This window comes from Microcaecilia unicolor, chromosome 8 (genome assembly GCF_901765095.1).
Source record: "Microcaecilia unicolor chromosome 8, aMicUni1.1, whole genome shotgun sequence".
Classification (NCBI taxonomy): Eukaryota; Metazoa; Chordata; class Amphibia; order Gymnophiona; family Siphonopidae; genus Microcaecilia; species Microcaecilia unicolor.
The window spans coordinates 4,886,067-4,902,790 of NC_044038.1; the positions used below are offsets into that span (position 1 = coordinate 4,886,067).

Genomic DNA, 16,724 nt, shown 5'->3' on the forward strand with positions numbered 1-16,724 from the left:
TACTTAAGAAAAGGAAGACTACAAATCCCTGTATACAATGGGGTAAAACCTGGACTGGATCAATCCTCTCGGGCAAATCCAGTGGCGTTCTACGGGGGCTGACACCTGGGGTGGATCGCCGATGCGCCCCGTCCCCGGGTGCAGCGCGACACCCCCCCCCCCCCCCCCCCCCGGGGGAAGTAACCTGTTTCGGGGCACAGGGAGCACAGAACGAACGTAGCGGACAGGCGCGCGGCACCCCCCCGCGGCGTGCACCCACGGCCCCCCCCCCCCCCCCCCTTGGTACGCCACTGGGCAAATCTGAAGTCAATTGGCAGCCCTTAGACACTTTAACTTCTGCTTGATAACCTGTCACAAAATTTCAAGCCTTAGTCTTTGTTAAAAAGAGCCAAGACAATCCCCTGTATGTGAGAGTGGGGGGCACTTTCTGTTTTGTTTTTCACTTTATGTGTATCTATTGTCAGAATGGTGGCAAATGACAGAGTCGCTTAACCCCCCAATTGCCCCAGGTACCAAAAAAATGAGCCCACTAGGGACTGAAAAAGTACCTGTGTATAATATTTAAACCGCTTTGACTGTACCACTGAAATATGGCATATGAAATCCCATCCCCCTATGTGAACACTGCCGTCCTCTTCAGTCCCCTCCGTGTCTCACCTCTGGACACTCACTACCTCTGCAGGGAATGCCTCTAGGGCTGAGAGAGAGGTGGTCTCATCAGGCAGTAACCCCCTCTATGAGACCAGCTAGAAGGCAGATATGTGAAGATTGTCTAGTTAAAAAAAACTCTGTAATTCACACTTTGTACAGATCCCAGATGACTCCAGGGAAAACTGAAATTACAAATCCACAGATGCGATGAGGAAAACAGGCCTGGGTTGGTCTGTCCATGAGGACCTGCTGCCTTTTTGCTGTCCCTGTATTAATCTGTTAATGCCTATGAGGGAAGCTAAGTTTCCACTGAACTCCTTTTCCTATCTCACACTTTGCTCCATAAAATTATAGACAATGGAAGGTTTTAAAATTAGAACTTTGCCCTAAAACAAGCAAAGTCTTCAACAACAACAGAAATAATGATAATAAATACTTTTAAAACAAGGCAGCGTAAACAGAAGAGTGAAAAAGTCCCTTCCAATGACACATCTGTAACAAGAAAGACCACGTAGCCACAGTACTGAGACAGTCATAGCTCATTCCAGTGTCCACTCTGCCAGCCACTGCTCACACAGCACTCGCTGTTCCTCACTCTCCAGGCATGTTTCTTCCTTGCCCATTCCCTCCATCCCCTGCCTCTCCTTCCCTGCCTCAGTTTCCCTGGCTTTCAGTTCCTGCAGCGCTAGGCCCACCTCACAAACAGTGTGCCGAGGGCTCCACTGCTTATCCACCGTGTTCACAAACGGATCCGGCGCGATCACATCTATCAGTTCTCTGTCCACGGGGATGCGCAGGGCGTAGGCATGAAGCATCATTCTGTACGGCCCACTGTCTTTCTTAAAGCTGTAGGTGAAATCTCCCACGATGGGGTGGCCGATGGCTGCACAGTGCACTCGAAGCTGGTGCGTGCGCCCTGCAAGGAGAAGCAAAGTACAGGACAGCACTGAGTTTAGCATTGATCAATTATCGATCTTACGGCTGCACAAACCCCACAGTCAAAACACACACACTGAGGAATAAATGGTTTTTACAGTGAATTTGTGTAACCAGACTAAAGATACATAAGTGTTGCCACACTGGGACAGACCGAAGGTCCATCAGGCTTAGTATCCTGTTTCCAACAGTGGCCAATCCAGGTCACAAATACCTGGCAGAAACCCAAATGGTAGCAACATTCCATGTAGAACCCCAAAGAGTAGCAAGATTCTAGAATTCTAAATAACAAGATTCCATGCAGAATTTGAAAGTGTAGCAAGATTCCATTCAGAATCCCAAGTACATAAGTGTTGCCATACTGGGACAGATCCATCAAGCCCAGCATCCTGTTTCCAATAGTGGTCAATCCAGGTCACAAATACCTGGCAGAAACCCAAATGGTAGCAACATTCCATGTAGAACCCCAAAGAGTAGCAAGATTCTAGAATTCTAAAGAATAACAAGATTCCATGCAGAACTTCAAAGTGTAACCACATTCCATGTAGAACCCCAAAGTGTAGCAAGATTCTAGAATTCTAAAGAACAACAAAATTCCATGGAGAATTTCAAATTGTAGCAACATTCCATATAGAACCCCAAATAATACCTATTTCTTTCTTATCCGCCGCTGCACACACTGAGCAGAGGATTTCAAAGTATCATCAGTGATGATGCCTAGATCCCTTTCCTGGTCGGTGACTCCTAATGTGGAACCTTGCATGACGTAGCTCTAATTTGGGTTCCTCTTTCTCACATGCATCTCTTTGCACTTGTTCACATTAAACCTCATCTGTCATTGGGATACCCAGTCTCCACATGGTAAGTGACTCACTGATATAACTTGGAACCTCAAGTTAGGCACCGTGAAGCCACGTCAATCCTAGAACAGCATCAAGGTGTCCAGAAATTGGCATTGATGTCCTGCTTATGACAGGCTTATAGTTTATTCTCTGAGGTGTGACACACCCATGCCCCGCTCTGCTCCACCCCAACCCCCTTGTAGTTATGAACTACAGCACGTACAGACTTCCTTGCACAACTGCGCAGAGAGGCAGTTCTAGGCCACATGCGCAAAAACCCACTTCTAGAACTGCCCTTCACATTAAAACCCTCGCTGTGACCTCTGCCTGTACTTACACTCCCAGCCACCTACCTTCCCCTCCCTCAACCCTTACTGACATGCCTACACCACCCCCCCAACCAGCACTAAGCCTCTGCTGCCACCTCTTCCCTGTACAAAACCTCTATAGCCAAGGACTCCCTGTGCTGACTCCGCTGCTGCCCGGCTCTACAGCCCATCCCTCTCAGTTTTCTGAACCTTCCTAGAGTACAGCATTTGAGCTGCTAGGATTCCTCCCCTCCCCTCCGCCCCCAGTTTCCATCTCTGCATAAGTCTTTCGCCTTTTCTCCCCCACACTCAGCGACTCCCGTTGGAATGTCCAAACTCCACACACCCCGTTTTTTTTCAATTCTAATCTTTCCACTTCTTTTACTTGGTACTCCTGGCCGCTGCCCCAGTGCTGTTATTGTCATCATGCTCTATCTTGTACTTACCCCAGGGGCATGTATGTAATGTACAGGACTGGCAGAAAATCATACGAGAAAGAAAATAAGCCTGGGAAACCATGAGAGCCGAGTTCCAATCATACCATGAGGACAATCTGAACAAGCACACTGACTGTTCGGAGCTACCACTTTCCTTGTACTAAATATAGCGAATACTGAGGAAGGGAAATGCACCTGTGAGGGGCTGTAGCAGCACTTTGGTCACTGGCTCTCCACCGTACAGTCCATGCTGGAGGACGATGAGCTCTGTCTGGCAGGGTTTTGCATTATCACAACCTATGCAAGATAAAATGAAACGTATCAAGTGCAAATAAAAAGGAAGGGAGCGTAATCTACAGTCCTGAGGTCCGCTGCGTAGTGAAAATGGCAGCTGGGACTGCCGCGGGAGGTCGCAGCCACCATTTTGCAGTTGGAACCGGCATGGACATGAGCAATCCTCAATCGCTCGTGCTCATACCGTATACAATCTCAAAGTGGCAGCTGCAACTTCCCGCAGCGAGCAGGGGGGGGGGGGGGGGGGTCAGGAGCTACTCGGGATCATTCCTGCTCAGAAGAAGCTACTAGACCACCAGGGCTTTTAGAAGGTAGGCCCAGGGAAGGCCTACAGATGAGGGGTGAAGGGTGGGCAGCCCAGGAGGAGGGAGGGGGCAGCAGAGGCTGGCTCAGGTTTGTGGCACAGACTGGTTGCGGGGGAGTTTGGGCTGAAAATGCCAAAACCGGAACTTGGATTTCGGGCTGGTTTCCGTGCCAAATCCTTACAGGTGGTACTGCAAAAACAAACAAACTAACCATTCTACACTTCCTCTGAGGTACAGCCTTAAAGTCTTCTGTGTATTTCCCTGCATCGCTAATAGCCTCATTAACATTTATTTTAATATGTTGTATGCTGAGGTCCTACATGTGCATTTGCACAGAGTTATCTTCTCTGAATAACACGTCTCTGCATTGCGCACCCATAAAATTGTATGCAGACGTCACACACAAACCCCCACCAATGTCTGTGCAAGTTTTCTGCATGGACCACTGAGGATGGGAGAAAAGTTTTGCAACTTCACCTTGAACTACACCCGAAATAAGGAATGAGCTAGATCCGAGATCCCTTCTCTTCCCCTTGAGTGAATCGGCCCTTAATCCTTCTTTTCGCTTTAATCCTGCTGGACTTGTCTGCCACTGTTCTCTCTCTCTCTCTCATGCACACACATTACACCCCTCCTTGACTTTTCCTACTCACGTTCAGGCTGTCAAGGCATGGGAAAACAAAGTGAGGAGAACTCAAGGAGGATGTACAGCGAGTCTTTTAATTCTGACAAGCATAAAAACGACCCACACGGCCGTGTTTGGGCACTAAGGCCTGCCTCAGGGGTCAATATTTCTAAATAAAATTAAACATAAACTATATATAAGTGATAAGTAATAAAAATACAAACTAAAACATCTAAAGTTATATATTAACGAATAAATAAAGAATAAATGAGCCAACTCTGTGAGAACATTCCTTGTATGTGTCCAGGGAGGGGTTATTTCCATTGGGCTTAGCAACCCCAATAATTTTGAAAAGTTGGCTCCTATGGCACTGCTGCAGTGGGAGCTGGTTCTTCTCTCCTACAGTTCCCTCGAAACCTGTTCTGTAAGGCAAAAGGATTAGCTTGTGTTCGGCACTGTATCTACAGCATTGACAGTGCGTTCAGGCAAGAGATACCTCCCCCTGCTGGAGGGGCATGAAGTGAACAGCAAGCCTCAGCCAGGGCTATTACCTTCCGTTCCCTCGGTGCACATCATATGAGTCAGTCCTTCCCGGGTGTCTTTCCCAATGGCATAATTAATAGTCAGTCGGTCTTCTCTCACACTCCCCCGAACCTGCAGAAAGGAATCACACCATGGGTTACCCGAGGTGGGAAACGTCCCCTCTTCCCCAAGTCCCCGCAGCAAAGGGAATAGTCAGGGAAATTGGGTCATTAGGCAGCCCAGCACTGGCCCTGCCTTACAAGTGAAAGAAGCTTTGGTTTCAGATAAGGGATATGTACCAGTGCGAGGTAGGCTTTAGTCACCAGTCGCTGGGCGAAGCATTTATAGGCTCTGCCTGCAGCTGCTTTATTCAGAGCAACGCACAAGGCTCCGCTGGTGGAGAAGTCCAGCTGATGGCAAAACCTGCAAAACAGAAGAGCAAAGCCCAGTATGACCGGGAGAGGTGCTGCCTGCAGGTCTCTCTTTTCCTTCCTTCACTCCCTACCTCTGGAATCACAGACCCAGGGCTGGCTCCACCATTAGATAAACCAGGCAGTTACCTAGAGCAGCAAAATCTGAGGGGAGGGAGACAGAAAAAAATGCTGCACCAGGGCGTCCGACAGAAGAAATGTGGTAGAAGACTCTGAGCAGCCCTCAGGACAACCCTGGGATGTAGAGAAAAAGGAGGAGGTAGGACCATAGGCTGTGAAGGGGAAGGGAGAGAGGCAAATAGATGCTATGGGAGAAGGCAGAAACTTGGATGCTGGGGAATGGGGAGAGGGAAGAAGGGTGAATGCTGGGAATGGGGAGAGGGTAGAAGGGTAGATGCTGGGGAACGGGAGAGGGAAGAACGGTGGATGCCGGGGAACGGGGAGAGGGAAGAAGGGTGGATGCCGGGGAACGGGGAGAGGGAAGAAGGGTGGATGCCGGGGAACGGGGAGAGGGAAGAAGGGTGAATGCTGGGGAATGGGGAGAGGGAAGAAGGGTGGATGCCGGGGAACGGGGAGAGGGAAGAAGGGTGAATGCTGAGGAATGGGGAGAGGGAAGAAGTGTGGATGCTGGGGAACAGGGCGAGGGCAGAAGTGTGGATGCTGGGGAATGGGGAGAGGGCAGAAGGGTGAATGCTGGGGAATGGGGATATGGCAGAAGGGTGGATGCTGGGGAATGGGGAGAGGGAAGAAGGGTGGATGCCGGGGAACGGGGAGAGGGCAGAAGTGTGGATGCTGGGGAACAGGGCGAGGGCAGAAGTGTGGATGCTGGGGAACAGGGAGAGGGAAGAAGGGTGAATGCTGGGGAATGGGGAGAGGGCAGAGGAGGGCAGGAGAGCAGATAATGGGAAGAGAGTGGATGCTGTGCTGAAGCTGCTACCAGCACTAAAGGAGGGTGCACTATACCAGAGCTGTGATTAGGAGGGAACTCTGTGCTGGAGCTGCTGCCAGTAGGTGAATTCAGAGGGGCTAAAGATTCACCTATGCACTGTCCTACGGAAAGTAGAATATTCCCACTGCTGTATGACGGTGAACCTGGTCAACTACTCCTATCTTTCAAGAACAATTTATTTTATTTGTATTTATTAGGATTTATTTAGTGCCTTTTGAAGGAATCACTCAAGGCAGTGTACAGTAAGAATAAATCAAACATGAGCAATAGACAATTACAGCAGTAAAATATTCAAATAACAATACAAAGTATGGCATAATATACTACTTACAATATCAACACAATACGTAATAGAACACTTTAATTGACAGTGTAGGGTATAAGCAAAGATGGAACATATAGGTAGGTAAGAGAGTAAGAGGAGTTGGAAAGTAAGGTGACTAATTTAAAGAAAGGTGCACAAGAGGTCAGAGAGATGATTAAATATTATCTCAGCTAGGGCAGGAGTGGAGAAACATGTCCCGCTGAGGTATGTGCAGCCCACACAATCCTTGTGTGTGTGAGTGAGACTAACAAGTTAGTTACTTCTTCCATTAAAGGCCTGGTTGAAGAGCCAAGCCTTCACCTGCTTATGCTGTCGCTAGAGTCTCAGTCTAGGATCTAGGTGTGGGCTTCTGTTCTCTTTCTTATATTAAGATTGCTTCTTTTCCATTTCTCTTTTATGTAGTATTGTAAACTGCCTCGTTGTATTAGGAAAGGCAGTACAAGAAAACTGAATAAACCATAATATCCTTGCACCAGCCCTGCACAGGTTCAAAATATGAGGGAACTTTGATTATAAGGCCTGAGATATCCATCCACATCAAACACTTGCTTTCTTCCTTCCACTCATTCTGATATCCTTTGTTCCTTGGGTCTGCATCTTTGTCTCTAAATAAGGCCCAGTAAGACCATGGTACAGGAAGGGATGGCAGCCATCCTGCAGCCTGCCCGTTTTACTACTGCACCCCCTCACCTGAAGCCGTAATACGTGTCTGGGTCTGCCAGCTCTGGGAACTTGTGCTTCAACTGGCTCTGAACTGTCAGCTTTTCATACCACATCTTGCTGTCTATGCGGATGTCCCAATGTTTGTTTACAATGATGAAGTCTGAGCTCTGGTACAGGATGGAAAGGTTCTCAAGGCTGCTCGGCTCCATTGCGGCATACCTTTGGAAAGCAGCAATACAAACAGATTATCACCCCTTCTACTGGAGATACTACTACTTATCATTTTTATAGCACTACTAGACATATGCAGCCTTAGTAGTACTACAGGGATAGATCCATGGATACTACTGTGAACATTTGTGCTTCCAGTGTGTCACTGTAATATATTTTAAAGAACTTAATTTATACACTTTTGGTTCGTAAGAAAAAAAAACCAAGGAAACTAAGCTCCCTCTCACCCACCCCAACACCTCAATTTAAGAATTTGCAAAACAGGTTCTGCAGTACTTAGCAAAACTTGCATATAGGTTTTCTGACAAGTATTTTTTGTTAGCACGTCACTGCTGCAAGAATACGGTGCGCTGAGAATCCCTTCAGATCACGTGGTAGACCAGTTTACAAATCTCCAGTACAGCCTTTGCTGTCCATATAAATATGTACTGAGTGTTTTTTAAAACTGTCGATGTAAGGAAATTTTCATTTTGAACCCCCGCTTTGATGCTGTATTAGGAGATTTTAAGTGATCAAATTTTAATAAGTATATAATCACAAATGCATGTATTTGTGATGCTTTACTATGAGTTTGCATTAGATCTAGGCACAGCAAAAACAACAACCCTTAAGTCTTGTTTAATGTGGAATATAACTGCCATAAATATATAAATAAATAATTAGATAGACACTCTGAATGTTGAGCGCCTGATTTTTATAACATGATGTCATGATGTCTGTTTTAGTGGTCCTTTACCAGCAGAAAAAAAAAATCTCTGCAGTGCATGAATATAACACATGCTAAGGTGTCCCTATAACCAGCCCCTCCAAATGACACACCGTTTCTGATTTAGAACAAATGACTACTGTACCTATGAAAAGTTATTCCCTTATCTGTGGACATCCATATGCTGCACAAGGTGGCATCATGTTTGAAAATAAGTGAGACTCTCCAGTCCTGCAGCAGCAGCCGCCCCCCAAGCGCATAACTTGACCTTTCTTTACAGCAAAGGGGGTGAGCGACGGACGGCAGCATCGGCCGGAACAGGAAGTAACGTTAGAGGGGACTGCTCCGCGCACCCCCTTGCTTCCGGGGTGCACAGGACCGCCCCACCCACTGCCCCGCCCTTGGCACCTACGCTCCGCCTCCCACTGCATATACATGAGCATTGAAGCAACCATAAAGAAGGACAAAGTGGATGCAGCGGCTCATTGGCTGGTTTGCTTTGTTTTGAATGTACTGGGATGACGGCTGCGCGGGGGGAAGGGGAAAACAGACCGAGCTTATGGGCTTCGACGTTTTGACGTCATCCCGCTGACTTCTTTGAGACGACCAATGCGAGGTTAGGGGCGGAGCAGTGCGGAAGGGGTAACCGGAAGTGACGGAGTGTGCTGCTGTTTTGGCGCGGTTATTCGGAGCCCTGTGTGCTGGATGCTGCCGGTCAGGCGCTATGGACGAGTACGAGGAGCTGTACGGAGTGGAGGATGACTTTGAGAGTCAGTTTGAGGCCGAGCTGGAGGTGTTGGCAGAGCTGGAAGGTGAGCAGGGCCGGGGCCTCCCTTCCTCTTCCCGGCAGACCCTGACTCAGATTGCTCCTCCTCCTCCTCCTCCCTGTGGTGTCTTCTTTCAGTTTGTTCTGTCTGTGTTTTGTCAGTGTGGCCAAGGTCTTGGATTCTGTTTTTTGCAGCTGTTGAGCTTTACATAGTAGATGACGGCAGAAAAAGACCTGCAGGTCCATCCAGTCTGCCCTACAAGATAAACTCATATGTGCTACTTTTCGTGTATACCTTACCTTGATTTGTATCTGTCATTTTCAGGGCACAGACCGTATAAGTCTGCCCAGCACTATCCCCGCCTCCCAACCACCAGCCCCGCCTCCCAACCACCGGCTCTGGCACAGACCGTATAAGTCTGCCCAGCACTATCCCCGCCTCCCAACCACCAGCCCCGCCTCCCAACCACCGGCTCTGGCACAGACCGTATAAGTCTGCCAGCACTATCCCCGCCTCCCGCCACCAGCTCTGCCACCCAATCTCGGCTAGGCTTCTTAAGATCCATTCCTTCGGAACAGGATTGGATCCTAAGGAGCTTAGCCTAGATTGGATGGCAGAGCTGGTGGCGGGAGGCGGGGATAGTGCTGGGCAGACTTATACGATGTGTGCCAGAGCCGGTGGGTTGAGCTTTAATATTACTTACTTCTGTAGAGCTATTAGAGGTGCACAGCACTGTATATTATTATTATTATTTGTATCCCACATTTTCCCACCTATTTGCAGGCTCAATGTGGCTTACATAATACCGTGAAGGCATTCGCCAAATCCGTATAATACATATAAATACGTATAAGACAGTGTCTGGTTTTTGAGTGCTGTTTTGGTAGGCTTCTGAATGTATTGTTTTGCACATGTTAATGCATAGTGTTTTTTTTTTTTGTGGGGGGGGGGGGGGTACAGGTGTGCTGGAGAAGTGAGGAGGAGAGTGGATACTGGACTTTTAAATACCTGAAAGGTATTAATATAAAAATAATCTTTTTCCAGAGACCAGGAATTGAGATTGCGGGTAATGTCAGGAAATTCTTTTTCAGGGAGAGGGTGGTAGATGCCTGGAATGCTCTCCAGAGGAATGTGGTAAAGGCGGTTAGCTTAGCGGAGTTTTTAAAAAAGGTTTGGACATCTTCCTAAAGAAAAAGTCCATAGACCATTATTAAATGGACTTGAGGAAAATCCACTCTGGGATAAGCAGTATAAAATCTTTTCTACTTTTTTGGGATCTTGCCAGGTATTTGTGACCTGGATTGGCCACTGTTGGCCAAAGTGATGCATGTAGGAAGGAGGAACCCAAACTATAGTTACGCAATGCCCAGGTTCCATACTAGGAGTCACTGCCTCTTGAAAATAATAGACCAGTGAGAATTAACATGTGTGATAACCCACATTAACAGTAGCATAGGTTGTGCTTTAGTGAATCAGCTTTTTAGATTTTTCCCCTTTGTCGATCACTTTGCAATTCTTCATATTAAACTTAATCTGTCGTTTAAGTGGGTTTCCCATTCTCATAAGGACCTTCTGCATTTCCACAGAATCTGCTTGTGGATTTGGTGGGCTTTTGTTCATTGCTCTATTTCTTGTGGGTCATATATATTTTTGCTTATTGTCAAAATTGAGCTTTCACATTTCAAGTTCATTGTGTGTGTGTGAGAGCCCCAGGCTGCTGCCAGATGTACCCTTTGTGACTCTCTGTTGTTGTACTATGAAGCATCCATTCTTTTGTTTTTAATGCATTGATTCTAAACATGCTTTTCACAGATGAAAGACTGCAGACAGCAGAGCCAAAAAGGTCACAGTTTCGAACCAAACGCAGCTTTGAGGAAGCAATCGCTGCTGGGGATGCTGCATGGAGCTCTGCCAGTGGAAATTGCAAGACACAGCAGAAATCAAGCTCCGAAAACCATAGCATTTCTTCAACGTTCAATAATGCCAATCCCAAGAACTGTGATGTAGATGAAGCACTTTCAGACGGCTCTTTTAACAGTGAACATTTACTTAGTATGTTCAAAAGTGCACTTTTAAATGGATATATTTAAAATAGAAGGATTTATACTTGCTAATTCAGTTTTAACAGCACTCCAAGCCACAAAAAGTACAGCCGTCCTTTGGCTAGAATAGAGTACCAATTTCTTGTGAACACTACATTACAGGATAGTAGATTTATGCAATAAATTTTGTGAGAATAATCATACAAGTTTAAAAATGCACCATGATTCAACACTTCATCTTAAGTAGGGCTGCACTTCGATTAAAATATCTAATCGCAATTAATCGTGTGATTAAAATTTTTATCTCGCATTTACAGGTGGGGCATACCTGGCAATCCACTGGGGGGGGCACAGGAGTGAAAGGGGCCACAGAGGTAGACTGGGGGGACATGCATTTCCTTTCCCTCTCCCCCACATTAGATATCATACCTTTGCACTCTCTATGAGCCCAGTCTCTTTCTCTACTTCCCTCCACCTATACTTCTCTCCCTCAGTTGGTATCTTCCCCCCCCCCCCCCCCCTTTTGGCTTTGCCTGCGGTTCTCTCTCAATTCCCCCCCCCCCCCCTCTGCTAATGGTTTTCTCTTACTGCTATGGCGCTCATAGTGTATGGTATGTAGCATTACCATTCGCACTGAGTCCAGCTTCGACACCTTTGGGTTCTGTCCTTGCCGCTTCTCATTCTGTTTCCAATAAGTCTTCACCCTGCAGCACTAGCGGCAGCTATATTGAAAGGCCTGCCTGAGGCCTGCACTGGACCTTTCCCTCTGATACTACCCCTCCCCCCCCCCCCCCCCCCCCCCCCCAATATTGCAATCCTGGTAGTTATTTTGTTCCTGGGGCAATGGAGGGTTAATTGACTTGCCCAGAGTCACAAGGAGGTGCAGTGAGAAATAAATAAGATCATAAGAGTAGCCATACTGGGTCAGACCAATGGTCCGTCTAACCCAGTATCCTTTTTCCAACAGTGGGCAAGCCAGGTCACAAGTATCTGGAAGAAACCCAAATCGTGGCATCATTCCATGCTACCAATCCCAGGGCAAGCAGTTGCTTCCCATGTCTGTCTCGATAGCAGACTATGGACTTTTCTTCCAGGAACTTGTCCAAACCTTTTTTTAAACCCAGATATGCTAGCCGCTGTTACTACATCCTCCGGCAAAGAGTTTTTCAGAGCTTAACTATTTGTTGGGTGAAAAATATTTCCTTCTGTTTGTTTTAAAAGTATTTCCATGTAATTTCCTTGAGTGTCTCCTAGTCTTTGTACTTTTGGAATGAGTAAAAAATTGATTTACTTCTATTCATTCTACACCACTCAGGATTTTGTAGACTTCAATCATATCTCCCCTCAGTCGTCTCTTTTCCAAGCTGAAGAGCCCTAACCTCTTCAGCCTTTCCTCATAGAGAGGAATTCCATCCCCTTTATCATTTTGGTTGCTCTTCTTTGACCCTTTTCTAATTCCGCTATATCTTGTTTGAGATACGGCGACCAGAACTGAACGCAGTACTAAAGGTGAGGTCGCACCATGGAGCGATACAGAGGCATTATTGTATTTTCAGTCTTATGTACTATTCCTTTCCTAATAATGCCTAGAATCCTGTTTGCTTTTTTGGTTGCCGCCGCACATTGAGCAGATTTCAATGTACTATCTGCAGTGACACCTAGATCTTTTTTTTGGGTGCTGACCCCCCCCAAGGTGAACCCTAGCATCAGGTTACTATGATTCAGATTATTCTTTCCAATGTGCAACACCTTGCATTTGTCCACATTAAATTTCATCTGCCATCTGGGTGCCCAGTCTTCCAATTTCCTAAGGTCTTCCTGCAATATTTCACAGTCCACGCATGTTTTAACAATTTTGAGTAGTTTTGTGTCATCTGCAAATTTGATCACTCATTTTTCCTATTTCCATATCATTATAAATATGTTAAAAGAGCACCAGTGTCAGTACTGATCCCTGCGGCACTCCACTGTTCACCCTCCTCCATTGAGAGAAATGACCATTTAACATTACCCTCTGTTTTCCATCCAATAAGCAATTCCTAATCCACACCAATATGTTGCCTCCTATCCCATGACTCTTTAATTTGCTCAGGAGTCTCTCATGAGGAACCTTATTAAAAGCTTTCTGAAAATCTAGATACCCCACATAACCAGCTCATCTTTACCCACATGTTTATTCACACCTTCAAAGAAATGAAGCAAATTGGTGAGGCAAGACTTCCGTTGGCTGAATCCATCCAGACTCTGTCCCATTAAACCATGTTTGCCTATGTGTTGTTTATAATAGTTTCCACTTCTTTTCCCAGCAGTGACATCAGGCTTACCGGTCTGTAATTTCCCGGATGACCCCTGGAGCCCTTTTTAAAAATTGGTGTCACATTGGCCACCCTCCAATCTTCAGGTGCTAATGACAATTTTAACGACCGGTTACATATTGCTAACCAGTGGTGTATCAAGAGGGGGCGGTGGGTGCCGTCCGCCCCGGGTGCACACCGCTGGGGGGGGTGTGCTGCGCGCCTGTCCGCTACGTTCGTTCTGTGCTCCCTCTGCCCCGGAACAGGTTACTTCCTGTTCCGGGGCAGAGGGAGCATGGAAACGAACGAAGCAGACAGGCGTGCGGCACCCCCCCCCCCCCCCAGCGGCGCGCACCCGGGGGGGGGGGGTTCTTTCACTGGGGGAAGGGTCACGCTGCATTGGGGGGGAGGGGCACATCGGCGAGCCCCCCCCCCTAGGAATGCCACTGTTGCTAACAGCAGATCAGAAATGTCTTGCTTTGAGGTCTTTGAGTACCCTTGGATGTATTCCATCTGGTGCAGGTGATTTACTACTCTTTGGCTCAGTACATCTTCCATGTTCACCGATATTTCTTTCAGTTCCTCTGCATCATCACCCTTGAAAACCATTTCCCATACAGGCAGATCTCTTACCATCTTCTTCCGTGAATTCACTCAGTTTCTCCACTATGGCCTTGTCCTCCCTGACCGCCCCTTTTTCTTCTTTGTGATCTAACGGTCCCACGGATTCCCTTGCAGGCTTTCTTCTTCTGATGTACCTGAAAAAGTTGTGACTGTGAGTTTTAGCCTCTTTGGCAAGTTTCTTTTCATATTTTCTTTTAGCCTTCTTTATTAATGCTTTGCATGTGACTTGCCAGTGCTTATCTTGCTTCTTATTTTCTTCATTTGGGTCCCTTTTCCGTTCTTTGAAGGACATTCTTTTGGCTGTAATGGCCTCTTTCACTTCACCTTTTAACTATGCTGGCTGTTTACCTTCTGTTTAAATCTGTTTATTGACTTAACATACAGAATAGAATGCTTTCATCATCTTTCAGTCAATAACAGCACATCAATAACAGAACTAGTACAACAGACAGCTGTCGGTGTTTCTTCCGACGTCAAATAGTTGGCTGTTTACCTTATAATTGTGCGATTAATTGCGATTAACATTTTTTAATTAAACTGCAGCCCTAAAAAAATAAGTAGGAGATAATTTTCTTATCCTTGTAGCCTGGAGTCAGTTTATCACCTTAACAAGCGCCACATTAATGAAGATTAATGTACCAGTTTTTTTTTCACCTCTGTTTCCATTTTATAGCTCCAAAGCCCAAACGGCCGAAACTCGAAGCTGTCAAGAAGTTAGACTTCGGTGTAGATGATTTGCCCGTGCTAGATTTTATTTCTGAGAACGGCTTACCACCTTCGCCCGAATGGAATTCCAACAAGCAAACCGCCAGGTAAAGGTTCAGATACTGCGAAACGCGTATTCAGCTTGGACATCAAAGCGGTAGAAATAGTGGCCACAAAATTTGCCAGAGTTGTTCTTGTGGTTTTGATGTTCACGTGTGTATTGGCAGGGGCACAGAGTTCTCGAACACAGATGCTCTTGAGGTCAGTGACGTGGCACCTTTGCAGGTGTCCCCCGCTCAAGACACTAGGAAACGTGTACTAAAGCGGCCTCCTGTCCTTGAAGAGTATGTCCACGTTACATCAACTGAAGGAACTCGAGTCTACATGGCACTTAAGGACGAACTCTTGGAACCTCGAACAGAGGTAAAGCTGAATGATGATTGTTATGTATACAGTACAGTCAGTGCACAAAACCATTGTACAAGACGAGTCTTACTGCTAAAATCTCTGTGCTTTGAAAGACTTAGCAGTGTTGGAGGTGACTTTCAAGCACATTGGGCCCAATATTCAGACCACGGGAGGCAGCCCACATAAATACCTTGATTGGCGCTGATTCCGGTGATCCGACGTTGAATATCCAGGGTTTTGTTGGCCAGCTCAAACTTAACTGGCTAAGTGAATATTCAGCGCCGGCCAGTAAAGTTTATAGCAACCAAGCTAGGACTGAAATGTAGGCAGTCCGATTTGGCCGCTAAACTTAGCCAGCTAACGTTTGAAATGTTCGTGGATAGCCAGCTAAATTGCGCCAACCTGCAAATAATTCAGCGGAGATGGTAGTTACAGTGGTGGAAATAAGTATTTGATCCCTTGCTGATTTTGTAAGTTTGCCCACTGACAAAGACATGAGCAGCCCATAATTGAAGGGTAGGTTATTGGTAACAGTGAGAGATAGCACATCACAAATTAAATCCGGAAAATCACATTGTGGAAAGTATATGAATTTATTTGCATTCTGCAGAGGGAAATAAGTATTTGATCCCCCACCAACCAGTAAGAGATCTGGCCCCTACAGACCAGGTAGATGCTCCAAATCAACTCGTTACCTGCATGACAGACAGCTGTCGGCAATGGTCACCTGTATGAAAGACACCTGTCCACAGACTCAGTGAATCAGTCAGACTCTAACCTCTACAAAATGGCCAAGAGCAAGGAGCTGTCTAAGGATGTCAGGGACAAGATCATACACCTGCACAAGGCTGGAATGGGCTACAAAACCATCAGTAAGACGCTGGGCGAGAAGGAGACAACTGTTGGTGCCATAGTAAGAAAATGGAAGAAGTACAAAATGACTGTCAATCGACAAAGATCTGGGGCTCCACGCAAAATCTCACCTCGTGGGGTATCCTTGATCATGAGGAAGGTTAGAAATCAGCCTACAACTACAAGGGGGGAACTTGTCAATGATCTCAAGGCAGCTGGGACCACTGTCACCACGAAAACCATTGGTAACACATTACGACATAACGGATTGCAATCCTGCAGTGCCCGCAAGGTCCCCCTGCTCCGCAAGGCACATGTGACGGCCCGTCTGAAGTTTGCCAGTGAACACCTGGATGATGCCGAGAGTGATTGGGAGAAGGTGCTGTGGTCAGATGAGACAAAAATTGAGCTCTTTGGCATGAACTCAACTCGCCGTGTTTGGAGGAAGAGAAATGCTGCCTATGACCCAAAGAACACCGTCCCCACTGTCAAGCATGGAGGTGGAAATGTTATGTTTTGGGGGTGTTTCTCTGCTAAGGGCACAGGACTACTTCACTGCATCAATGGGAGAATGGATGGGGCCATGTACCGTACAATTCTGAGTGACAACCTCCTTCCCTCCGCCAGGGCCTTAAAAATGGGTCGTGGCTGGGTCTTCCAGCACGACAATGACCCAAAACATACAGCCAAGGCAACAAAGGAGTGGCTCAGGAAGAAGCACATTAGGGTCATGGAGTGGCCTAGCCAGTCACCAGACCTTAATCCCATTGAAAACTTATGGAGGGAGCTGAAGCTGCGAGTTGCCAA

The 16,724-nt window shown here is 46.7% G+C and overlaps 2 protein-coding genes across 2 annotated transcripts in view; one reads left to right on the plus strand and one right to left on the minus strand.

Annotated features, from left to right (window-relative positions):
* Positions 1-717: 717 nt before the first annotated feature.
* Positions 718-8,514, minus strand: RPUSD1 (RNA pseudouridine synthase domain containing 1). The gene is made up of 6 exons (XM_030212655.1): positions 8,371-8,514; positions 7,316-7,507; positions 5,220-5,343; positions 4,950-5,052; positions 3,370-3,471; positions 718-1,567 (listed from the first exon to the last, which is right to left on the minus strand). Exons 1-6 carry the CDS (start codon positions 8,400-8,402, stop codon positions 1,191-1,193), a joined length of 930 nt encoding a protein of 309 aa, XP_030068515.1. The 5' UTR covers positions 8,403-8,514; the 3' UTR covers positions 718-1,190.
* Positions 8,515-8,859: 345 nt separating this feature from the next.
* CHTF18 (chromosome transmission fidelity factor 18) overlaps positions 8,860-16,724 on the plus strand; it is a 74,342-nt gene continuing 66,477 nt past the window's right edge. Inside the window, exons 1-4 of the mRNA XM_030212939.1 lie at positions 8,860-9,037; positions 10,805-11,044; positions 14,626-14,764; positions 14,885-15,080. Of these exons, the coding sequence (XP_030068799.1) occupies positions 8,950-9,037; positions 10,805-11,044; positions 14,626-14,764; positions 14,885-15,080 (663 nt within the window). The 5' untranslated portion in view covers positions 8,860-8,949. The remainder of the gene's footprint in view (positions 9,038-10,804; positions 11,045-14,625; positions 14,765-14,884; positions 15,081-16,724) is intronic.